Consider the following 26,716-nt stretch of genomic DNA (forward strand, 5'->3'; position numbering starts at 1 on the left):
CATGAGATAAGGTGGGATAAAGTGTGGTATAAAATTTTTACTATGTTTGGTTGGTGGTATAAATTTATACCACCAACCAAACATAGTATAAATTTTGTCCCAAACTTGATCCTAGATATCTCATCTTATCCCACCTTATCCCACCTTATCCCATCAAACCTGGTATTATTTTATCCCACCTCCCAGGTGGGATAAATTAGTCTAGGGATTATAATCCCAGGACTATAATCCCGGGATAATTTTGTCAGCGTACCAAACGACCCCTGAGTGTTATGGAGAGAAGAATAGCAGATTGATGGCGAAAGAAGACCAGTGCACCAGCTAAAGTATTTTTGCCCTTAGTCTTTGTTCTCATGGTTAGCAAGTGGCTATAAGTGATATGGATCAGATACAAGACCTTATCAATTCCCTATATATCCAGTAATCCACAAAGAGGCAATTTGTAATTTTCACGTGCATTCTCATGACCACTTTCTTGGTGCCGATGATTAATGAAGTACCTTATTCTACTAATTTAATTTGATGTTAAACTTGATTTTAAAAAACTAATTTAGTATGCTGTTCTCTATCAAAAACCATTTTAAAGCACAGCAATCCCACAAAGTTAATTCCTGAGCATCATTCTGCAACAATTTGTAAAGGAAAATTTGGAATAAATAAAACAAAGCATGTATTTGGATAAAATCAACCTACAAGCATTAGAACATTAAACGTGGCCTGGCCTTCAGAAATATGGGTATCTATCTCTGATTGCATGTCTGGGTCTGCAAATATCAAACCACTCATCAAAAGGAGTTGCAGCAAGCAACAAGAGAAAGCTGCTTTTGCTCAAAGTGGACAACTGAATCACAATTTTTGACAGTGAAAGCTAATTACCACATGTTATTTTGTTTTGATCATTGGCAAAAAGCCTGACAAGTTCCCCCTGACAATACCAAATATTAGCACAAAAAATCTACAAGATAATATGCAATAAAAATTTATTGTACACACACACAAAACTAAGAACAATAGATAGAAAACGATTAAGATCCATAACAAGATCATCTTTGAATTAGCAATGACCAAATAGACAGGATGCTCAACAAAAGACACAAAATCAAAATTAACGGCTTAATAATTTGAAGTATGGTTAAATTTCTATTAGATTATGTTATTGTAGAATCTTTGGTCATGTCAATTTTAGGTCTTAAAAGACAAAGATGTACTGTAAAACAAAATAATCAACTCTGCTAGCATGTTCATTCAGGTAATACTAATGAAAAGAGTAGATCAATTCTTTGGTACTTGACAAAGAATTCACAGTAGCACAATGTTGGGAAGACAATAGCTGGAATATAAAATTCAGAGGAGACATAAATGACTAGGAGCTAAATGAGATAAATGAATTCTTCAGTATACTACCTACGACTGCATGCCTAACCACTAATGAAGACCGTTTGATATGTAGAGGCCACAACAAAGGGATTTATACTGTCAAGACATGTTACAACATATTCATGAAAGAAGTAAATCAGTTTCTTATTGGTCCCCGGAAGCAAATCTGGAAGTCGAAAGCTCCTATGAAACAAAGGGATTTATACTGTCAAGACATGTTACAACATATTCATGAAAGAACAAAATCAGTTTCTTATTGGTCCCCGGAAGCAAATCTGGAAGTCAAAAGCTCCTATGAAAGTTAGTTGTTTAAAGTGGTTGGTGGCTAAAAAGCTTGTTTGACTCAGGACAATTTACAAAGAAGGGGATTCCAGATAGTTAACAGGGCTATATGTGTAAAGAGGAGGCAGAAACTATCAATCATCTATTCCTACAATGCACAGTTGTGGCAATTATTCTTGAACATTTTGGGAAATAAAACGGTGAAGCCAAGATCTACCACTGAGTTACTGTCATGCTGAAATAAAAAGGGACTATCGAACCAAATGAAGAAGGATGGGAATACAATACCGACAGCTATTAGGTGGTGCATATGGAAAGAGAGAAATAGGAGATGCTTTGAGGGACAGGACAATCCATTCTTGAAGATCAAATCAGACTGCATTTTGTTGATATCTTAGGGTGTGAACAGGATTGGATAGATGATAGTGAAACCCTACTAGAATTCATGGATTCTTTTGCATAGACACACAGGGCGTTCTTTTTTACTCTTCTTTGGTAAGGTTGATTATTTTATACAACACAAAAGCATAGAAACATAATCGTTGGAAAAGGAACCTATTAAGGGAAAAGTTCAATTATGCCCTCAAAAGAAACATTCTTATTGTTTCAAATTTATATTTACGATACAAATATTTTCCAAATCCATAGTACTTCGACCAGCATAATTAAAAGAGTTGCGTCCTTTCTGCAAAAGCATCCCGCATTGGAGTCACTGCTCTAACTATTACAAGTATACCAGCATATCATAGATCAGATACTACTGTCAACTAAATACAGAGAACTCGAAATGATTGCAATAAATGGGCCATAATTCCATCCAATCCAATCACATAAAAGCGTGCTAGAACGGACACATAAGATGCAGCCCAAGATTTTGGGTGAATGGCTGAGTGAAAAGTAACTAATTTGAAATTCAAAGCGACTTGAAATCTGCGGACCAAGCAGTTTCAAAAGTCAAATATTTCCTAAAGATACATATGTTTTATAGCAAGGAGGTTGCATTATTTCCCACTTTAATTGGTAGCACACAATTTCTTGTTAGTATAAATCAAAATAGAATAAAATTTAAGGACAGGGAGAGCAAGATCAACTACCTGATGTCCCTGGTCATCCATCGGTATGCATTCAACAGCTATAAGTTTATCAATGTCATCAGCAGTAACTACATATTCAGGATTTGTGGCACCTGAAGATTATGAAAGATGACAGTCAAAAAGTAGATGTTAAAGCTAAACAGTGGTGGTGTTTAAGGCAATCTCTTTATTGTTGTACACTAAGACATATAAAATAAATAATGACAAAGAGCCATGAGAACCTCTGCATAAAGGTTAGACTTACCTTCAATATACTGCCTTGTACCATCAGGATAATGACGGACCCACTGACATTTGGAAACAAAAGATTGGGAAAAAATACTTTAGATATCAGCGTGTAAAGCTCCCATAAGGATTAAAATTGACTACCATATAGTAATTAGACATATATTACCTGGAACATACAAAGAGAAGTTCCACGTACAGGAAACCCACAACCCAAAATTCTGCATCCTGGTTTAGCTTCTCCGATTATTTGAAAATTTTCTATTCCAGGACTTTCCCCTGTGATAGAACTTCCCATTAGGAGCCATACAAGTTTATGCACCAACCTTAAAGACAAACAAATGTGTTACCTTCTGAACTAATAGAACCACCCATCTCATTTCCCATAGGAGGATTATGACGGTTTTCATTGGTGCTCTCCTCAAATCTCTCATTCGCCCCATTTCTATCAAACAAGTTATCTTTACTGGGAAAGGGAACATCCCTGCAGTCTCAAACTGTCAGAGCCAAAAAAAAAAATTGCAAACTCTAGTAATAGAAAAAACTCAGTCACAAACTCATCAACACTAGCTTAATCATTGGTCAACTAAACTTCATCCCAGCTTGTTCATTTCAATCATAGACCTTCTTTAAAGTGAGGCTGACTGGGTAGTATCTAATAGGTGGGGATGGGGAAACTGGTACCTGGACACCTCTAGATTCACATGCCAGTTATTCTGGGGCAAACAGTTATCAAGGAATAGCAGCACAGGGTCATCACTTGCAAGTATGGGGTATATAAGGAAATTCAATAGGCAATAAGAAAGCAGACCCTCTATATGGAGATTGTTAGGAAGGGATAGAATTCATTTAAAATTATCTTCCTCTTAGATGAAAGCAGAAGAATGAAATTTAGGGAACACCAATGGTCCCATGATGCTACGCTTATACCAATGCCCACCACTTAAATAACTGCTCCAAGAGCATAAGGATCAGCCGTTGGTGACCAAGACGGATAGTGGTCAGATGTGCAGGCCACCAGGTTTCACAAAGCCTGTGTCAAGATTGAATAATAGACCATGTGACTTAATTCTTTCAGATACTTTAGAACTGAAGGGAGACTAATTATGATTTTGCAGAGAAGTTGGCTCTTTTCATGTGAACACTAAGAAGTTGTTTGCCTAAGATTATAAGCTGGTCAAATTAGTTTATAATCATTTATTGGCTTATCTATGCATTTTGTAAACATCAAAAGTGCTTTTAAACCAAAATTAGCCAAAAGTCATAAGTTGGTCACCCCCAATTTGGGTTTTACAGCTTATAAGCACTTTTGGTTTGACCAAGCCTTTTCACGATTTTGTCCCTAATATCTTTATGAAAATGTTGGTTTATGTTTAGTTAACAATGGCATGCTGAAAATGTTGGTTTATGTTTAGTCAACAATGGCATGCCAATTGGAAGAGTTGGTGGAAAGAGTTGGTGTGGATGCTAGGAGGAAGCTTCCTCCTTTGATGTCACCCATGACATCAAGAGGAGGTAGTTTGATGTCACCAATGACATCAAGAGGAGGTCTTTACCTCTATAAATAGATGCACTCCTTCACTTGTAGAAATCATCCCAAAATAATACAATACATTGTAGTGAGTAGAGAGTTAAGAGAGAAATTCTCTTAAGTGTAATTGGGAAATCTCCCCTTCCTTTGTTAATATTAAAAGGGCAATTGTTCTCTGGTGGACGTAGGATTATTTTGATCCGAACCACGTTAAATCTTGTGTTCTTTCTTTTACGTTTCCGCTAACAATTGGTATCAGAGCGACAGGATTCTTTAACGATCCAAGGAGAAAGAACAAGCAAATATGAGTTCCATGAAGTTTGAAATTGATAGATTCAATGGACGCAACAACTTCAATATCTGGAAGATCCAGATGATGGCGTTACTGCGGAGGGAAGGTTCAATCCATGCTATTGACGGAAAGTATCCTACGGATATATCAGCTCCCGACAAGGAGAAGATTGAAGGGGATGCATTGAGTGCAATCCAACTATCCCTTGCACCTAACGTGCTTTGTGAAGTGAGTACGGGTACCGAAGAGACGGCCAAACAGTTGTGGGAAAAGCTAGAAGGGCTATACCAAGACCGATCAGTGACAACAAGAATGTTGTTACAACGGCGTCTTCACACATTTAAGATGGGGCCAGGTACTTCGTTACAAGATCATTTAGATGCGTTTAATAAACTTGTCATGGACTTACAGATTGCAGGAATTAAAAGGGAGGAGGAGACGCTTGCATGTGCTTTGCTATTTTCATTGACTTCAGGATATCGTGATATTGAGAATTCAATGATGTATAGCAAGGAGCCTATCAAGCTTGAGCAAGTGCGGCAGGCACTTAACTCTAGTGATGTGCGGAGGCACATTGAAGGAGATAGAGATGACCAGGCAAGTGGCCTCTTTGTAAGAGGCCGGACTAGCCAACAGGGAAAGACCAAATCAAAGCACAGATCAAAGTCTCGTGTGAACAAGAAGAATACAGAGTGTTGGGGTTGTGGCAAGAAGGGGCACTTTGAACGAGATTGCCCAATGTCAAAGTCCAAGGAAAAGGCGAGTGCATCTACAGTTGAACAGGTACATAATTTTGATAATGATTATGTACTAACAACATCGTGTAATAATAATAGTAGTTATGAAAACAAATGGGTGTTAGACTCTGCTTGTACTCTGCATATGACGTTCCGAAAAGACTGGTTTAGCAGCTACGAGAAAAGTGGAGGAACCGTAGTAATGGGCAATAATGCAACTTGTGCAATAGTTGGCATTGGCTCAGTTCGGGTTCGCTGCCATGATGGAATCGTGAGGACTATTACACAAGTCCGTCATGTTCCTGATCTGAAGAAGAATTTGATCTCCTTGGGTACTCTGGATGAACAAGGCTACAGGTACATGAGCGAAGCAGGAACTATGAAGGTGACTAAAGGTTCTTTAGTCATGCTGAAAGGCAAGCTGGAGAACGGCCTTTACACATTGGCCGGAAGCACCATTGTTGGCTCTGCAAATGCATCTACAGTGCAGTTATCTAATGATGACAAGGCAAGACTATGGCACATGAGACTGGGTCATATGAGCGCACGTGGACTGGAGATGTTGAGCAATCGTAAACTTTTGGAAGGTGAGAAGATCAGCACGCTTGACTTCTGTGAGCACTGCGTTCTAGGGAAGCAGAAGAAGGTCAGCTTCAGCACTGGCAAACACAAGACAAGAGGAGTGCTAGACTACATCCATTCAGATTTATGGGGTCCTTCTAAACTTCCATCGAAGGGCGGAAAGAGGTATCTTCTCATTTTTATTGATGATTTCTCACGAAAGGTTTGGGTGTATTTTTTGAAGGCAAAAAGTGATGCTTTTGAAGCATTTAAAGAGTGGAAGATTTTGGTTGAAAATCAAATGGAGCGGAAAATCAAGTATCTTCGCACAGACAATGGCTTGGAGTTTTGCAATGAAGAGTTTAATGAATTCTGCAAGGTTCATGGGATCTCAAGACATAGGACTGTCAGGCATACCCCACAGCAGAATGGAGTTGCCGAGAGAATGAACAGAACTCTTCTTGAAAAGGCTCGTTGTATGCTCCTACAAGCCAAAATGTCCAAAGTATTTTGGGCTGAAGCAGTTCACACTGCTGCTCATATTGTCAATCGATCTCCAGCATCGGCAATTGACTTTAAGACTCCGAATGAGGTATGGTCAGGTGAACCCTCTAACTATTCATACTTACGAGTATTTGGGTGTCCAGCTTATTATCACGTTAATGAAGGAAAGCTTGAACCAAGGGCTAAGAAGGCCATATTCGTAGGGTATGTGGATGGAGTAAAAGGGTACAAACTTTGGTGTTTGTCTTTACTCAAATTTATAGTTAGTAGAGATGTCACCTTCGATGAATCCTCTATACTTGATCCCGTAAAGTTTCCGTGGAGTTTTCAGGAAACAAGAACAACGAGCAGGTGGAGCTTCCGGTGGAGCTTGCCAAGGAAAAGGATCAAGAGACTCAGGTTAAAGATGAGTCAGAAGATGTAGGCGTTGAAGAACTTGCTGTCAATGAACCATACACAATTGCGAAGGGGAGGGAGAAGAGGCAGACACGAGAACCGGAACGCCTTATAAATCAAGCAAACTTGATTGCATATGCGTTCGTAGCTGCACAAGAAGAGATTAAAGATCTGGAGCCCTCCTCGTATATTGAAGCAACTTCTTGCAAGGATGCCGCACAATGGCGGTTAGCCATGACTGAAGAGATGGAGTCTCTTCACAAGAATCAGACATGGGTCTTAGTGAAAAGACAAAAGGGGAAGAGGACAGTTGGATGCAAGTGGGTCTACCGAAAGAAAGAGGGAATTCCTGAAGTGGAAGATGCTAGGTTCAAGGCGAGATTGGTTGCAAAAGGTTTCAGCCAAAAGGAGGGAATTGACTACAATGAGATTTTCTCTCCGGTCGTGAAGCATAGCTCAATTCGCGTGCTACTAGCATTGGTTGCACAATTTGACTTGGAGCTTCAACAGCTTGATGTCAAAACTGCTTTCTTACACGGTGATCTAGAAGAGACAATCTATATGGATCAACCTGAAGGTTTCCTAGCTGAGGGAAAAGAAGATCACGTATGCCAACTAAAGAAGTCTTTGTATGGTTTGAAGCAATCCCCTAGACAGTGGTACAAGAGGTTTGATGCATTCATGACTACACATGAATTCTCAAGGAGTGCATTTGATAGTTGTGTGTATCACAAGAAGATGTCTGGTAACTCAATGATTTATTTATTGTTGTATGTTGATGATATGCTTATTGCTGCTAACAACATTACAGAGATAAATGCTTTGAAGAAACTATTGAGTAAGGAATTTGACATGAAGGATTTAGGAGATGCAAAGAAAATCCTTGGTATGGAGATTTCAAGAGAAGACGATGTTGTACATCTTTCTCAGAAGAGGTATATTGAAAGGGTTCTCGAGAGATTCAATATGCAAACGTGCAAGCCTGTAAGTACACCATTAGCTCCTCATTTTAAACTTTCAGAGTCACAAATGCCTCAGTCCGAGGATGAGGTGGAGCATATGTCAAAGATTCCTTATGCCAGTGCAGTTGGTAGTATTATGTATGCTATGGTATGCACACGTCCAGATATTGCTCAATCTGTAAGTGTGGTAAGTAGATACATGTCCAACCCAGGAAAGAGGCATTGGGAAGCTGTCAAGTGGATATTGAGATATCTCAAAGGAGCTTCTGGTGTTGGTCTTACCTTTCGAAAAAGTGGTACAGGTATTTCAATTCTCGGTTATGTGGATTCTGACTATGCAGGAGATCTTGACAGAAGAAGGTCCACAACTGGATACATCTTTACCCTCGTTGGCAGTGCCGTCAGTTGGAAGTCGACTTTGCAGTCGATTGTCGCTTTGTCTACGACAGAAGCAGAATACATGGCAGCAGCGGAGGCGGTAAAGGAAGCTATCTGGTTGAAAAGTTTAGTAGCGGAATTGAGTTTGGTTCAGCTGGAATCAACTCTTAGATGTGATAGTCAGAGTGCTATTCATCTAATGAAAAATCAGAGATTTCATGAGCGCACTAAACACATTGATGTCAGATTTCATTTTATTCGAGATGTTATTGATGAGGGAACTATCAAGGTCGTGAAGGTTATCACAGACGATAATGCTGCAGACATGTTGACCAAGATAGTCCCGCTCGCTAAGTTTGCACACTGCAAGGACTTGGCGGGGGTGTGCATCAACTGATGCAACTCCGAAGAGAACAGTTGCTAGGTGGAGGTGGTATGTTCAACAATGGTTTGATTCTTCTTGTTTCTTACAACGGGGTTGCCCAGTAAGCTTAGAAGTTTTGGCCAGAGTTGTTCACACGCTCGAAACGCAAACCAAGGTGGAGATTGAAAATGTTGGTTTATGTTTAGTTAACAATGGCATGCTGAAAATGTTGGTTTATGTTTAGTCAACAATGGCATGCCAATTGGAAGAGTTGGTGGAAATAGTTGGTGTGGATGCTAGGAGGAAGCTTCCTCCTTTGATGTCACCCATGACATCAAGAGGAGGTAGTTTGATGTCACCAATGACATCAAGAGGAGGTCTTTACCTCTATAAATAGATGCACTCCTTCACTTGTAGAAATCATCCCAAAATAATACAATACATTGTAGTGAGTAGAGAGTTAAGAGAGAAATTCTCTTAAGTGTAATTGGGAAATCTCCCCTTCCTTTGTTAATATTAAAAGGGCAATTGTTCTCTGGTGGACGTAGGATTATTTTGATCCGAACCACGTTAAATCTTGTGTTCTTTCTTTTACGTTTCCGCTAACACTTTATGATCTCTGAAATATTTCCTAAAATTTAACTTTTAATTATCTCTTTATTCTATTACCATCATTCGCTCTTTTTATGTAAAAATACTTTTAAATTTATATTATTTGTAAATAGCTTTAAGAACATCTCAGACGTTTTAACAAAAAAAAGTGCTTATTAGCAGCTTTTTTACTTGGAACAATAGGGAGGTTTTCCTTGTTGGAGATGATCTGAGGATGAGCGGGAAAACTAACTAAGATAGCTCTTTAATGCACTCATATGCAGATAAAACTTTTAACCATCTCATGCAGCCATGTGGCAGAAAAAGAGTTGTTGCACCCTAGTCGCTTTGCTATGAGCGATATTAATTAGATATGCATAGAACAGTTAAAAGTTATTGTTAAGCTGGTCCCTTTTGGTAGAGAAGAAGATATAGAGTTTTTGGAAATCTGAATTTAATGTTTGTCCCAAACGGAAGTAGAGGAGGACCTACATGGAGACATATACAAATCATAACTAATATCTAAGTTGCTCAGACGTAGGTGCGGATATCTGATACGAGGACGGATCTGAGAGTCGGATTTGGCAAAATCTAAATTTTAAGATTCGGGGGTGCAGATCCAGGTATGGATACGGATGCTAGGATTCGGCTAGGAAAATTCAAAATTATAAAAAGTAGAGCTATAAAGATATTCTAAATTTTGAGAGAGCTTTTGTGACAAACTTACATGTATATTGTAGAATTCAATCTTTCATTCTCCATGTCTTAAATTGCAAAACTTAACATTATATTGTAGAAAAACTTATATGTATATTGAAGGTATGCCATTTCCCATGTCCTAAATCTGTATTATCTATTATTTCGAGAAATCAAAATCTCAATTATTCCTCCAAATTTGTCCATGGACTCCGGTCAAAGTATTCGAAGTTGGTTGACCCAAACGTATTGACTTGTCGAGACGGGTTCGACATAAAAAATGAAGAGTCCGCTCAACTTAGGCTAATATATCCTCCTTATGGCAGAACCTCTCTTTTGGTCTTCAAGATGGTATCTTGAAAGACAGGTCTATGATACTGCAGAGGTATTGCGCATTAGAAGGACCATTTACTCAAGTAAAAGAAGATACCCTTGTCCTTGTAAATGAATGTAGACCATGATTACCAAAGATGATGGACTTTTGTGGCTTCATTTTTGTGTAGTCCTTGTTTATCTATTAGTTTTCAGCTCTTATCTTTGGCGCAGAGTAGACAGTTTGGTACTGCGCAAGGCTCATAAACTTGAGGCCATGAATTCAAATCCTCTGCAACATCTTATTTTTCTAATTAGCCCATGATTTTTATAGTACACGCTAAGACAGAGACTGAAGTATCTCAAAAGGATACAAAGTATAGAGACAGAGACTGAAGTATCTCGAACGGAATACAAATTTTAGAGTTTAGCTTCTCCAAGTATGAAGACCCATCCTTCCAGATTGGAAGACAGCTAAATGAATAAACCAGATAACAAGCTGTTACCGCCTAGTTCAGTTGCAAGTCTACATCTACTAGTCCTGCATCCCCAGGCCTTATCATGGATCTCACTCAGGGCATGACATTCTGTCCTCTTACCTTTTGACACTGAGAATGTAAGCAGGACTATCACCTCAAACCGGTACAACAAATACATCTCCCTAAAGGTAAACAAGTTAAAGCATAATTATGACTGCAGCTGATATATATTTTCCTTCGTATTAAAAAAGCATCCATCTTTAACTTAAGGATGTTGAAAAGAAGTAAATTAGCAGATTCAGATATCTTATGATACGTTATTGAAATATGTCACCTTTGAGTAATTTACAGAAATTCCAGAAATAAGTTGGAAAGACCATTGTTTCTGTGTTTCTTAATTTATATGATTTTAGTTCATACATAGCAAAAAGAATTTCCACATAAATTGGGACATGGAAGGCAACACTAAGCCAACATAAAAAGTTCGTCAATTTTGCAGCCTGACCTATCAGTATTGGATGAGATTTCGAAATGACTTCCAATATTTGCTTGCTGATGCATCTCATGATTGAGCTGCAAGCTTTCAGCTCGTAAATGTAGACTGGCTTGCACATCTCTTGATCTGGCATCAACTGCTTCATCATGTTTTCCATCAATGTACTGTTTAAAGGATGGATATTCAGCCATACCCTGAGAGAAAGAAAATGAGACAACTCTTTTCTCTTCTCTTTTTTTGATAAGGTAAGGAAAATGAGACAACTCTTTTCTCTTCTCTTTTTTTGATAAGGTAAGGAAAATGAGACAACTCTTTTATCAAGAGGATAGAACAAAATGATTGCTTATTGTTGGAATAAGAAGTTAATCCGAGCATCTAAAAACTAAACTGATAGTCAACAATACCATAGAACCACTTGGAAGTTGATTGTTTATAGAACTAGAATGAGGTGATTCCGTATCAAAAGATCCACCTCTAGCATGATGTGTCACCATGGAATTTAATTGTGCAATTTTTGCCTGTTAAAAAACAGTTGACTCCTTGTCACTGTACTTGAAATTAGAATTTACAACATGGAAGCTTTTGAACTTCTTAGCAGAAAGGCAAACTCAATAACCAAAGCCTCTCAGGAAGTACTACAGCAGTATGGAATCCTGCCCAGGACTTAACCAAATTAAGCTCTCCCCCTCCCCCCCCCCCCCAAGAGTTTAAGCTTTTAAAAGAGTTGGATCCAAAATTTGATGGTATTAACCAGATGGTGGTCTTGGATTTCAAAATCTCACTGTTGCTTCACATCCTTGAGCTAATAAACAAAAAAGAATTTGCCACATACGACGCCCGGGGGGGGGGGGGGAGGTTGGATGTTGAAGACCTAATTGATTTAACAAATACTCCCTCCGTTTCAATTTAGATGATGTAGTTTGACTTGGCCCAAAGTTTAAGAAAAAATAAGAAGACTTGAAATATGTGGTCCTAAAAACTTAAGGGGCAAAAGCTTTGTGCAGACATAATATTTGTGTGGCTATAAAAGCTTCTCAGTAAGGGTAAAGTTTGTAAAATGAAGAGTTTTAAGTTAAATTATTTCTAAATATAGAAATGTGTTATTCTTTTTGGAACGGATGAATAAGGAAAGTGTGTCATTTAAATTGAAACGGAGGGAGTAATTATCATTTGAAAACAGGAAGGACAACACATCAATACACCAAACCATCTGCCATAGATAGGGAAACACAAAAGATCACTCACTTTACAGGGAAGGGACAACATTTAAATGCAACAAACCATCTCTGATTGTCAATGGAAGGGAAACGCAAAGGTGATCCCAGCTTTCTTCTTTTGCCAAAGTAGAATGCACTACGCAGCACATAGACAATGATGCTGAAATTCAATGTATGTACCTCCAACAGTTCACTGATTAGAGGATTAAATTCTGAACGGTTTTCCATGTATTCAGTAGATTATTCCATTGTTTTCCAAGAAAAGGTTAGTACATAAAGGCTTAAACTTTTCATGACCTTTTCCCTTTTTAAGACGAGTAGCTAAAAAATACTCCCTCCGTTTCAATTTAGATGATGTAGTTTGACTTGGCCCAAAGTTTAAGAAAAAAGAAGAAGACTTGAAATATGTGGTCCTAAAAACTTAAGGGGCAAAAGCTTTGTGCAGACATAATATTTGTGTGGCTATAAAAGCTTCTCAGTAGGGGTAAAGTTTGTAAAATGAAGAGTTTTAAGTTAAATTATTTCTAAATATAGAAATGTGTCATTCTTTTTGGAACGGATGAATAAGGAAAGTGTGTCAGTTAAATTGAAACGGAGGGAGTAATTATCATTTGTTTACTCTTCCAGCTTGTCAAAAGACAAGATACTGAAAGCTTTTGCATGCGAAAATTTAGGCCTATTCAAATATTTGACTTGAAACATGTTCAGTAAAAGAATTATTATTTATGGAAAAAGTCAAGCCATTGCAATAAATCATAAATCCACCAAATGTTACATTTATGTCTGGTCAACTATTTTTGGCGAGCGGTGAATTTATTGCAGTCAAGAGGTGCAACAAGTGCACCACACTGTTAAAATCAAATTCAGACACATTTAGAGATTTTCAGAAGAGTATTTAACATCTATAAATAGGTGCAGTTTGTATTTCAAAATCAAGTCATCAGTAGAAAACATTGTTTGCATATTTACTGGTATTATCAAAGCACTTGCAAGAAATAAATCTTAGTTCTGTCATTGCATTTTTCAGAGACTTGTTGAATTTATGGCTCCAACTTTTGTTTCTTTTTTTTTTGTGCATTAACTGTCAGTGTTTTTATCAACAGTTTTGTTTCTGGTAACAGTTGGATTTTCTTCACAGCAACTTTGTGACTGTCAAATTTTTGTCACCATTTTGCTTGGTGAGTACCCGACTTCAACTTTCTCTACTACATTCTTTCTTCACTTCTCTGAGGTGACTATTCACTGTAGCATGTACTAACCTGACCACCATTTTAATGATGTTTTTTCCTACGCGTACCTTAATTTTCTTGTTTAGAATGATAATGTTAGAAAATTGTAGATATGGTAAGAATCCATTACTTGAGAATATGGAAAGATTTAGATAATTGTGTAATGAGGTATAGGAATTACTTTTGAGAAAGATGAGGAATAGGAATTAGTTTATTTTCCTTTTTCTGAATACTAGCAAACACTAAACACTACTCAAAATCCAACAAAAATCAAGCAAATTTTTTTCAATCTCTTTTTTTTTTTTTTCAAATCATTCTTCTCGTGGTATCAGGGCTAGGGTGTTAGCTCCTCCTCTGAATTGCTTACAGTTCCCCTTTTTGATTCCTTCTATATACGTCCTAAAAAAAATCAAAATCAAAATTAGGGCAAAACCACATAGGCCAGAACCTAGGGTTTCAATTTGCCACTCCCAACTCCCGCACCACTAAAAACCTACTCCAAACGATCTGGACCAAATCATCCGCCTCTTAACAATCTGGACCAAGTCCACCTAGTGACTTATTGCTTACTCCAACAACATTCCTACTTTGGTCGAGCAATCAACAATGTACTTGATCTTCCTATAGCTCCTCGAGAGGCACTCAGACTGCTTGCAACCTTCATCCAGTTTATAATTTCTTAAGTTATCACCATTTTTCACCCTCATAGCATGCCTTTGTTACAAGTTCATCCAATGTCAAAATACCTAAGACTGGCAGATACAATGGCTCATCCAGGTTAGCATCACACTGTAATTCATGATTATTGTACTTGGGAGATAAGTAATTTTACAAAATGGCAAAACAAGTATAGGATGTCGCTGGGTATTTATTGTAAGTGTAGGTATTGATGGGAAGGTTGATCGCCTAAAAGTTAGATTGGTGGTCAAGGGATATATCCAGATTTTGTAAATCCCCCACACTTTATATTTCCGTTCAAATGTATGTTCTTAGATATCTTAGCTCTGGAACTGAGTACATAAAAAGGTTCCTCAAACCTGAAATCATGATGCTGCTCATTCTTTGCGTTTATGTCTAGCCAACTATCTTAAAAATATGGCTAATGGTGCAATTACCGTAATCAAGTGGTGCAATAAATGCACCACTTTTTATTTTTAAAATTTTTTAATAACTGAGAAATTCCCGAGGTTAGTGGGCATAGTTCGAAACTCGGTAGATGATGCTTCTCCCCTTCTCCACTTAAATACTAGGTTTTTTTCCGCGGCAGAGTTCGAACCCGTGACGTCCATCTAATCCACAAATCACTTGTTGGGCTCTTACCATGCATAAATGCACCACTTTTTAAAGATCACATTCACACTCATGTAGGGATTTCCATCCGTGTGTTTCACACCTAAAAATAGGTGTACTTTATTCCAAAATGAAATCATCAATAGAGAACATTTTCTTCTTTTATTATCTCAAGGCCCCCGCCTCCTACTAGGATAATATGACATTCGTAGTTCATTGGATCTAGGTGTAAAGATCACTTCCTTAAATGCAATTTTAAAATCTCGTCTCTCACACCAAAATTCTAAAAAGGTTCGAACATATGAAGCTCTCCCCCCCCCAAAACCCCCAATTGCTTTTTATTTCCTTTCTAATGTATGTTCTTAGATATCTCAGTTCTGGAACTGAGTACATAAAAGGTTCCTCAAACCTGAATTAGTGATGCTGGTCACCTGCATTTACAGTAATCTGATAGTCTGCTGAAATAAACATAGCGCAATTTCCAAAAGAAACAGTATAATGCTTTCTTTGCATTTATAGTATTCTGATAGCCTACTGAGGTAAACATCCCGCAATTTGCCAAAAGAAAAAAAAAGTATAAAGCTTAGTGGAAAAGGCTGTGCTCCCTATCTTGTTCGTAAATACAAAATCATAACTGATAAGATTGTAAACGAGTCATACAATGTCAAAACCTTACATGTGAAGTTCTGATCTTCATCTCCAGTTGATCGTGTAAGTGCTGCAAAAGATTAAGGAGAGCAAAGCTGGATCAGATGTGGTACCCTGGAAGGAAGACTACAATGCACCAAGTACAATATTCATTAATGCTATAGCCAATAAGACTAGATTCAAAGTGAAAGGAAAAGGAGAAGTTTGTCTAATTTAGTCAAACAATAAAATAATGATCCTTTAATATTGACTAGAAAGGAATGGATACAAAGGATTCATAAAGCTTTCCTCAACATCTAATTATGATGATCCTCTTAATATTGATAATAGCATACTGGATACAAAAGGATTTATAAAGCTTTTCTCAACTAGTTGGGATTAAGGCATAGTTGAATGATTTATTCTTTTGTAGATTTTGCATTTCTTTTTTCTTTTTATATGGCGATGGTGCCCGAGCCAGCTTGTGCGCACCTCTATAGTATAACAAGCTCATTTAGGCAGGAAAAAGTTTTATTTAAATTAAACTCTGAATCAGGCAGAATTTAACAGCACAGAAGCAAAAAGATTTCCGATCATACAAGTCTAGTTTTCCTCACAACACCGAAAAGCAAAACTTGAGAATAACAGCATTCATTCAGGCCTTCAGATTAGTCTGGCATAAGAACTCCAGTAACAATCCCATCAACATCCACATGGCAGTATTATTAGCATGCCAAGCATGATATACAACAAAAGAATGATGATGGAAGTTTTAAGGAATGGTTTTGGAATTAGATATGTAGTAGCGTTTATTGCCACTATGACTGTTAAATGAATTTCTCCGGATTAGAAAAATGACAACACTTTTGTGGGCAGTACTCTTGCCAAAGCAATTTTTGACCGGCCAGAGCAATATGTCCGATACAAGTATTGTACCATGTGCCTTACGTTTCTACTTTAGTCAGGCCAGATGAAAATTGTTCCAGCATCATCAAATAACCAGCTTTGCCAAACTAGCAATTTAATATATTTTGTCTGTCACGATAAGAGCAATTAAATTGACATTGTTAAAACTTGTCACAGAGAAATAATGTGTAGCAATTAGATATCTTTTCTTCAACATATAGTCTTCAATTTAATGTCTGGTGGCTGGTCAAGATGCTCCATGTTACAATAACAGAGAATACACTAAGCAAGGGGCCATATTAAAGATTTGAACAAGCTTTTTAACGAACAAAGAAAAGAATAAGAAGAAACTCATAAGAAACTACAGATCCACATAATCTGCATGTCAATGATGAGTTTGAAGCACTAATACATGAAAAGCATGCTGGATCTTTTAACTCCTCAGAGATTATTAAATACCTCAAGGACTGTAAACAATTAGATCGAGAGACACAGATAAATTACTTTCTTATTAAAAAACTACTCTAGTCCTATGTGATCAGTACCTTCACATTGTTGGTCAGACTAGAGGCATTAGCCACACGAGGAAAGATGCCATATTCAGCCAATAATCCAAGCATGGATGACATAAAAATATATCTGTCATTCTCTGTATCCTGAAAAAAAAAAGAGTAAGCCTTTCAATAAACAAAATCCTAGAGAGAGATGCAGATAGAGGATAAAACAACAAACAACTACTATGCCTCAATCCCAAGCTAGTTGATTTAGCAGTATATACAGTTCTTCCAAGAAATATCTTTCTCAAAGAAGAAACCATATTCTGCAGTTAAATCAAGAACAACAAGTACAAAAATATTTTAAAAGACTGAGGCTTATACACCAAAAAAAGTGCCAGATATTCACAGTCAACTCTAGTGCTTACCTTTAACTCGTTCACCAGTCTTAAATTTTCTTCAAGATCACCTTTCCTGCGGGCCAGTTCGTTTGAGGCAGACATTATAGCTTCACTTTGCTTTTCATCTAGCGCCTACAAGTGCAAAAATAACAATACAAGAATGTATAGAACAAAAAGATTAAACAAGTAAATTCAGTCAGACAAGAAAGACAAACCATGCGTAGTTCAGAAAATTTCTTCTCAAGTCCATACTTCTCATTCAAGAGCTGCGATTCCTAATAACGTGGTAACAATGCGATGTGCTTAAGGTACAAGTTGAACAATAGAGTGTATTATCTCTTAAGCGAAAAGAAAATGAGAAAAGGCCAAAAAAAATGGCACACCCGAACACTAGCAAGAGCAATCTGTTCCCGAAGATATAGAATTTCTTCCTGTTTTGCTTTAGCACGTGAATATAGCTCCTGATCACAGATTTATTCAGCATTAGCATAACATAGTCTCCCTTCATACTGTAAGTTATATTCTGTAAAAAAAGTGAAAAGCTACCATAGCTTCATGATCCTGAGAGTCGTTGATGGTGTCATTTCCCATCAAATTTTTTGGTAGAGAAGTCATCCCAAAATCATGCCTGCAACTGAGATGAATTAACAGACATACACACTCGACCTAAAATTTCCAACATAATCTAGCTCAATGATTACCTGCTTGACAAATTAGAGCTTTGTCCCTGAACTCTTACATCTTTCTGCCCATTACTAGAGCTATTAGTGGGAAACATGTTAGCCAACTCCTCTCACGAGAGGAAGTCAAATGAAAAGTAGTCAATTAGGTCCAACATCATCGACCAGTTCCTTGCATATTACAAGCTGTTCTGATTCACAAAATGCTGCCGCTCTTCCTCTTCCAAAAAGGAATAAGCAAGCTATAAAAGTCAGCAACCAAGCTAAAGAATACATAACTGAGAAATCTGATAGGTTGAAAAGAAATAAGGCAAAAGTAGCAATCACTTTATCAATAGCAACTAGGACACGAATAATAAACAGATCAAGCAATCAGCAAGGCTTCGTCAAAGGGGACTAAAAACAGTAACAGCCCGAGGAAGATTTTAAAGACAGCAATATATTTGTCAAAGTAAAGATTGAGCACAGTTGATCCACAGATGTTCCCAAGGATAAAAATGCAATCCTATTTTCCGAAAGAGAAAAAGAGAAAGATTAATAGAACAGTGTTCATTTTTATTTGCTTTCTGGAACACTAGTGACAGCTCTTTCATACATGTTTTTTGTGACATTTATATATTTAACATGAATTAATTTCTCCTCCAACACCCACCAAAAGACCTTTCTTGGTACTCTATAATATGCTTTCTCCAAGTCAATGAACACCATTTGCATATCCTTTTTCCTCTCGCGATAAATTTTCATCACTCTTCTTAGCAAAAATATAGCTCTCATTGTAGATCTACCGGGTATGAAACAAAACTGATTCTTATTCACTCTTGTAGTGTCGCTAAATGTACGCTCTACCACTCTTTCCCAAAGTTTCATCGTATGACTCATGTTTGATTCCACGACAGATGGCAAAACTTTGAATATCTCCTTTGTTCTTATAAATTGAGATCAACGTACTCCTTCTGCACTCGTCGAGCATCATACCACTCCTTAGTATAGCATTAAACAGCTTGGTAAACCATCCTATTCCAAGATATTTCCTACCTCTATGAAGTACCATCTGGACTACAAGTTTTTGTAATCTTCATATTTTTCATGGCATCCTTTACCTCAGCTGACCTAATTCTATGGGTGTAACTACAGTTTCTATCATGTACAGATGTTTGTATTGAACAATTGATCAAAATAACCTCTCCATATCTCATTGGTCTCACGATCTCCGGCCAGTACTTGTTTAGACAACAACAACAACAACAACAACCCAGTATAATCCCACTTAGTGGGGTCTGGGGAGGGTAGTGTGTACGCAGACCTTACCCCAACCCTAGGGTAGAGAGGCTGTTTCCAAATAGACCCCCGGCATCCTTCCCTCCAAGAACTTCCCACCTTGCTCTTGGGGAGACTCGAACTCACAACCTCTTGGTTGGAAGTGGAGGTTGCTTACCATCCTTCCCTCCAGTACTTGTTTAGAATCGTCTTTAATACAATTCACCTGGTTTAAGTCCAAAGTCCTCTTCTATCTCAATCATACTAGTTTTGCTACTTCTTTCTCTCCTCGTGTCCCTAACTTTTGTTACAAGTCATCGAGGGTTTCTCCTCGAGTTTTATTGATCGTTTTCTTAACGCCCTCTTAGCTCTCTTATACTCTTCAAAGAATTCTCCATCTCTGTATCTGGTAATTTCCTATAGCAGTCTCTTTTAGTTTTAATAAACTCATAGCACCTCCTCATCCCACCACCAGGATTCTTGTGGTCGAGGTCCTAAACCTTTAGACACACCTCTATCACTTCACTTGCTACTTTATTAACTGCAAACTAATATTTCCTTCCACAGGATATCTAACCCCCCCCCCAATCTAAATCTCATGCTCCTTCCTCTCATAATTTTTCTTAAAACGCTAACTGGTTAGCACCCTTTAATGCCCAGTTGCTGCCCAGTTGCCTACCACCAAATTAGTTATACTTACCAAATTCATGCAAATTGTTAGGAAAAAACTGAAGCTTTGATTATCACATCTTAGTAGTAACTTTTCTCACAGACCTTTTTGCAGCTTTAAATCAGAAAGAAAGAAAAAAAATTTAAACTAAAGCAGAGAAAAAAAAAAACTCACTGAAGATATAAGAAACTGGCACAAACTTATTAGCAAAAACATTGAAATGGGTATATACAAGTAAGGTCGACCAAAAATTCACGCAGAATTAATAACAAATAACAATCAAACTCCTTACATATGCATTTATAAATCACAACAAATTGAAAATAGCAATTGGGTAAGCTTCCATATTTTTATGTAGAAGAATAAGTCGTCAAGAATAGAAAGGCTTTGAATCTCAGATCAATCACTTTAGGAAAAAATATGAAGAAAACTTGGGAATGAAAGAGAAAAGAAGGTGCAAAACGTTTTAATTCTCACAAAAGTCAAAATGTGGGTCGTTGGAAAAAAGTTTCTCTATTGCAACCTGAAAGAATAATTCGATTTAACTAATCCAAAATCACATGAAGAAATAGAGACCCTGTGAACATGAGATCCCCTTTTTCTTTATTTTCTCTTTTTCTTTTTGGGGATTTTGATGAGACCCACTTTTCATTTCTCTTGTTTGACAAAAACAGAGTCTTGAAAATGGAACAATTAATACTAGAATAATTAATGAAAAACAAAAATCCTAAGATTAATAAAGGAAAATAATTATTTATTTTAAATTGGGATAGAAATATTTATAAAAGATTACTTACTTTCTGGAATATATTTTATGGTGCTTGGTTGGAGAGTAGAAAATAATTCTTTAAAAAGCTATTTTATTGAAGATTGATAAAAATATTAACAAGTTGAATAGGGTTCTTAAAGAAATAATTGAGTATTTGATACTGATAATAATGTTAGTGTTGATTTGAGTAATAATATGAAGGGAAAATTGAGAATTGAGATAACATGGAGAAAAAATTAAATTCAATAATAATAAGTTAAGAATTAAAAATAGTAATTGTAAAGAAAATTGACTTATGCCCAAATATGAAGGAAGTCATCTTTTCCCATTTTGGTGAAAATAAATTCTTTAAAACAGAATTTTCTCACAATGAAATGCAAAAGCCTTATTTTTGTAAAAATATATATTTGAGAATATATTTTCCAGCCCGCCAAAACACAAAAGAACAAAGTGATGGGGCTATAAATCAATGTTTATTTTGTTTTTAAAAAACGGTTTTTCATACGGGGTGTGATATTCACGTTGAGGTTTGACTAAACTCATATTCATTCGGGAAGTTTCACATTAAAGAGTAAAGCGTTTTCTAACAAAGGCGATTTCAATTTTAGTTATACATTCTTTTCTTCGCCTGTTGTTCGATATTTATATTAGAATTCGATTAAATTAAATTCGTCCCCAAAAGCCCCACATTAAAGGGTGAAGTGCTTCCTTAAAAAGTTTATTTCTATCCAAAGTAGAATGAGAAACCTCTACTTAATGAAGAAAGACTACTTATCACTCTACCACTTATTCTTGTGTTAATATAATACTAGTATTAGTACCCGCGCGATGCGCGGACAAAAATCATGTCAAATTGTGGTGTAGGTTGTTTGAATCATGTGCGAATAACCTTAAAATATAAACCTCTGAGATAAAAATTATATAACATTAGATATTAATTATGAAGAAGGATATGAAATTATTGTTTAAATCTCGTAGTGGACAACCTATTTTTTTAATATATATTTGTAGTAGCATAATCCTTATTTTTAGTACTTGCATTTCGTTTCGCTATCAATATTAAAGAATATTAAACATGTCATGTTATGATCTGTCTTGTTTGAGCACATTAGATAATATTATTTTAATAAAATTCTTACTACCACTTTGTTTTTATCTGAAAGTCAAATATATCTTATTTATCACGTCATTTTTATGCAAAAAAAAAATTTTTTTGGTTCTTTTCTTATAGTTATTGTATAATTTATTATTTAATATTATTATACTATTATATAATTTTTTATTAGCTTAGTAATTAAATTAATATATTGTTTATTATCCTTTAATAGTCTTTAATAAATATAAATATTTTATTATATATTTTTACGCTTGTAACCTCTTATTCGGAATTTTTTAATCATTTAAATTTAAAGTAATATTTTAAAATATAATTTAATTATTTAGTTTTTAAATTAATTTAAAGTATAAGTATCCTCACACTGCCTCTAATTTTTATGCATTCTCTTCCCTACTACAATATTTTAATTAGTTTTTATACTAAAATTTCGCCTATAACATAAATAATATCATATTTTGTTTTAAATTATAACTTTGAATTAATTTATTTGATTATTATATTCCAAGTGTATAGAGTTCTCTTATAATTATTTTTGTATTAAATGTAGTTAAATTTTTTTTCCTTTTCAGCGTTAAGATGCAAATTTAATTTTTAATTTTATTAGTAAAATTACCTATATTAAAATTTTATTTTGTATTTTTAAAATTTTATTTTAATCATAAAATATGTTTCTTAATTATTTTGGACCTATTATATCTGAATGTTGTAGAAATATTTCCACAGTCATATTATTTCTTTATGTTAATTTTCTTTCTTTATTAGTTTTAAGATACAAAGTTAATTTTTAATTTTTATTAGTAAAATTACCTATATATAAATTTATTTTTTATTTTTTAATTTTATTTTTCATAAATAAGACTTCAATTTTGTGGTGTTATCTATAGTTTGAGCATTCTCATCATAGTTTTAAGAACTTTCTAATCTCAAATAGTCTCTCCCTTTCATTTAGATTAGTAAATTTTTAATAATTTAACGTAATTTTGCTATTTTTTAATATGATATATAGTCTTATTACATTTTTGTGTGGCTTTCTATTAACTTGTAACTTTATTTAATATTATTATCAACTATTATTCTTTAATATAATATAGATAAATATATATTTTTTTAATCATAAAATAAACATTTATTTTGATTTAAAAATATTGCTTGAAAATTTTAAATTATTTAAATTTTAATAATATTTTTAAGTATTGTATATTTATTTTATCTATATTATACTAAAAGGAGAGTAGTTTCCATTGTGGTTAAGCCAAGTGGCAATCTAAAATGAACCGCATTTTATACAGTAAATATACAATATTGGGTTCAAACAGTAAATATACAATACCGGACCGCATTTTTAGATATTTTATACGTAAATATTACTATATTATTGCACCGCATTTTAAAAATTTATGTTATGCTTTCAAACTTAAACTAACTGAACTCAATTCAAATATTAATCATATAAAAATATTTCTTAATTGTTTGAACCCATTATATCTAAATAATATAGTAATATTTACGTATAAATTATTTGTTTGCCCGATTTATCAATATTAATATGACTTTATTAATCTTGTTATTAAAATATTTTTTTACTGATTCTTTAATTTTTTTCTTACCTTATAAATAATTTGTATACTTTATATAAGATCTTATTTTGCTGCTTGAATTTTTTAAATTTTAAACTCAATAAATCTTTAATATCTTAAGTAAATTTTAGTTTTATTTTATATTTTAACTTACTCCAAAATATAAATAATCATAAGTTATCTCAATTTACGTATCTCTATATTTTTTATTTTTTCTATTATATTTATTTAATTAATTTTTTACCTCTTTATTTCTAGCTAATATAGAAGAAAAATCTATGAGTGGATCAATATATAAATACAAATATACATATAAATATAAATATAAATATAAATATATAGATTAGATTTGTCTGAGATCTATTTAGATTATTATAGGATTCATTAAACTACTTTCATTAATTATGTTTCTATTTATAATTTCTAATTATTAATGTTGTCTTAAAATTGTCAAGTGCCTTTATTTTAGCTGGTCATTTAACTTAACCACAATGCATATTACTTTCCTTCTAATATAATATAGATATAGAAGATATAGATATAGATATAGATATCTGTGTGAAAGGTTTGTTTTGTTTCCTAATGGAAGTGGACTTACCATTTGAGTTAGTAAAAGATAAGAAAATGGTATATAATGTGTTTTTTTGGCTCTAGTGCTGCCACGCAGCCCCAAATGGTCACCTTGTTCTCTTTAGTCTCTCTCTTTCTTTTTTCTTTCAATGATTACTTTACAATTTGACTTTTCTGTCCGCAAATTAGATGAACTTTTAAATTCAGAACAGAGCAGGAAAATTCTTCAATGCGTGTCCAAACAAAGGAGCACATGAAACATATATAAAACATTATGCGGTCGTTTGGTTCAAAATTAGATTATTCATTGATTACGATAATTATGAGATAATAATCGACAAAGATAATTTCACCTTTTATATGAGATAAATAATTTCACATTTTTAATATAAATTTTATTTTGATTTGAGCTAATACCTATCATTAATTACTATTCCCTCCGGTTCATAATAAGTGACATGCTTACTTTTTCATTTTAGTTCAAAATAAGTGTCCAGTTAGGTAATCAAGAAAAAATTCAATTTGTTTTTACTCTTTTACCCTTATGTGCATATCCCTAAAAAGTTTCTCACCTCCTCGCTATAACTATGTGACCAATATTTAATAAGGGTAGTTTAGTCATACTAGATATTTTTGTATAGGATTTAACATTTTTTTAATGGGCGTGCTAAAAGAAAATTGGTTACTTATTGTGAACCGGAGGGAGTAAACAAATTTAGTTTCGAATTTCATATGGAGATAACCCCTAATCCATATAACCAAATGACCCATCACAAGAAGAAGAATGTTTGATCTCAAAAGATAATGTCACTTTTGGACTCCGTTGATAAAATTGTTTGCCCTTAAAACGGTGCAGTTGAATTTATATGTGGTTTATAGACAAGTGAATTGATTTGACCCTAAAATGACAAATAAATTAAATAAAAATGTAAGATTTAGCCTTGAAATCGAAATAAAATAGCAGAAATCTTGGTCTCGGGAGCGGAGCTTCCGGAGGCAGTAAGAACAATATTAATGAGTAAGAGGATAAAATAGTATTAAACTTTTGAGCAAAGTCACAAATCCTAGGTAATCACAACTCCTGGGACCACACCCCGGTACTCGACAAAACTCATAAATCCTGAACACCTATTTCGATATGAGACCAACCATGTGTATTTCGTCCAAAACCAACCTCAAATCAACCCTCAAGTATCAATTTTCACACTGCAAAATATAGTTAAAACCCTCCAAATTCCACATTTAATTAAAATAAATTAGGTTTAATAATCTATGGGTAATCAATATCTATGATCAAAATCAAGTAAACTCTACTTACCCCTTCAATTGTGGTAGAATTCTCCCCAAAAATCGCCCCTAACCGAGCTCTACAACTTTAAATAATGAGAAAATGACTTGACCCTTCGAATTAATATTCTGCCCAGCTAATCCGCATATGCAGACACTTTTATGCATATGCGACTCCACTTCTGTAGAGAAAACTCCCGCACTTGCGATCCCACTTAACGACCCGACCAACCACATTCGTGGTCACCTCACCATTCCTGCGCACCCGCTTCTACGGTCTCCTTATCACAGATGCGGCCCCGCTTCTGCACCAAACCATCCACATTCGCGGTCCCTGACTCCTCCATCCCAACTTTGCTTCTGCGACCTCATGTCCGCATTTGCGGACTCGCGCCTGCGGCCCATCCTTCGCAGGTGCGAAAGCACCAGAACTCAGAAATTCTTCAGCAATGCAACATAGTCCAAAATGGTTCGAAACCAATCTGAAACACACTGGAGCACCCCAGGACCCCATCCAATCATACCAACCATTCCCAAAATATAATACAGACCTACTCGAGGCCTCAAATCAAACCAAACAATATTGAAACCACGAATCACACCTCAATTCAAGCCTAAGGAACTAATCCAAATTTCCAAATTCAAAACATACACCGAACAAGCCTAAACAACTGGAAATGGCCTCAAATTTTGCATGAAAGTCCCATATGACACAACAGACCTATTCCATCACCCGGAATCACAATCTGAATATGATATCATCAAAATCAACTCTCGGTCAAACCTATCAACCTTCTAAACCTTCAACTTTCCAACTTTTGCCAAATAGAACCAAATCAACCTAAGAACCTCCAAATCCAAATTCAGACATATACCTAAGTCCAAAATCACCATATGAATCTATTGGAACCATCAAAATACCATTTCGGGGTCGTCTGCACAAAAATTAAACTCTATTCAACTCTAACAACTTAAGCCTCCAACCAAGAAACTAATTGTCCCCATTCAATCCAAAACTCCCCGAAACCAAACCAAACACCCACGCAAGTTACGTAACCACAAATACACATATGTAAAGAATCAAATAGGAAAAACGAGGCTAAAATACCCAAAATGACCGGGCGGCTCGTTACATTCTTCCCCTCTTAAACAAACGTTTATCTTTGAACGAGTCTAGACCATACAAGTCTAAAAAAGGTGAGGATATCTGCTACGCATATCCTTCTCAGCCTCCCAAGTAGCCTCCTCGATCACCTGACCTCTTTAATGAACTTTTACCGATGTTATATTCTTCGACCTCAACTTTCGAAACTGCCGATCCAAAATGGCCATCGGCTCTACATCAAGT

General features: G+C 35.4%; 1 protein-coding gene across 8 annotated transcripts in view; it reads right to left on the reverse strand.

Moving 5' to 3' along the window:
- LOC104223089 (uncharacterized) overlaps positions 1-20,655 on the reverse strand; it is a 32,315-nt gene extending 11,660 nt beyond the window's left edge. For 2 of the 8 annotated variants that reach the window (XR_011401778.1, XM_070155469.1), the window contains exons 1-16: positions 20,341-20,564; positions 18,143-18,341; positions 17,988-18,069; positions 17,825-17,902; positions 17,657-17,716; positions 17,469-17,573; positions 17,092-17,202; positions 15,690-15,731; positions 11,682-11,795; positions 11,287-11,471; positions 3,329-3,462; positions 3,148-3,257; positions 2,998-3,040; positions 2,754-2,845; positions 877-925; positions 694-764 (exon numbers count right to left, since the gene is read on the reverse strand). Coding sequence is in view for 7 of the 8 variants with exons in the window: in XM_070155469.1 (XP_070011570.1) it covers positions 694-764; positions 877-925; positions 2,754-2,845; positions 2,998-3,040; positions 3,148-3,257; positions 3,329-3,462; positions 11,287-11,471; positions 11,682-11,795; positions 15,690-15,731; positions 17,092-17,202; positions 17,469-17,573; positions 17,657-17,716; positions 17,825-17,902; positions 17,988-18,069; positions 18,143-18,219 (1,353 nt within the window). In the remaining variant the exon portion in view is untranslated. Of the gene's footprint in view, positions 1-693; positions 765-876; positions 926-2,753; positions 2,846-2,997; positions 3,041-3,147; positions 3,258-3,328; positions 3,463-11,286; positions 11,472-11,681; positions 11,796-15,689; positions 15,732-17,091; positions 17,203-17,468; positions 17,574-17,656; positions 17,717-17,824; positions 17,903-17,987; positions 18,070-18,142; positions 18,357-20,340 lie in introns of those variants that run through there. The other 6 variants (XM_070155471.1, XM_070155470.1, XM_070155475.1 and 3 more) reach the window with 6 other exon arrangements.
- Positions 20,656-26,716: the final 6,061 nt, after the last annotated feature.

This window comes from Nicotiana sylvestris, chromosome 8 (assembly GCF_000393655.2).
Source record: "Nicotiana sylvestris chromosome 8, ASM39365v2, whole genome shotgun sequence".
Taxonomy (NCBI): domain Eukaryota; kingdom Viridiplantae; phylum Streptophyta; class Magnoliopsida; order Solanales; family Solanaceae; genus Nicotiana; species Nicotiana sylvestris.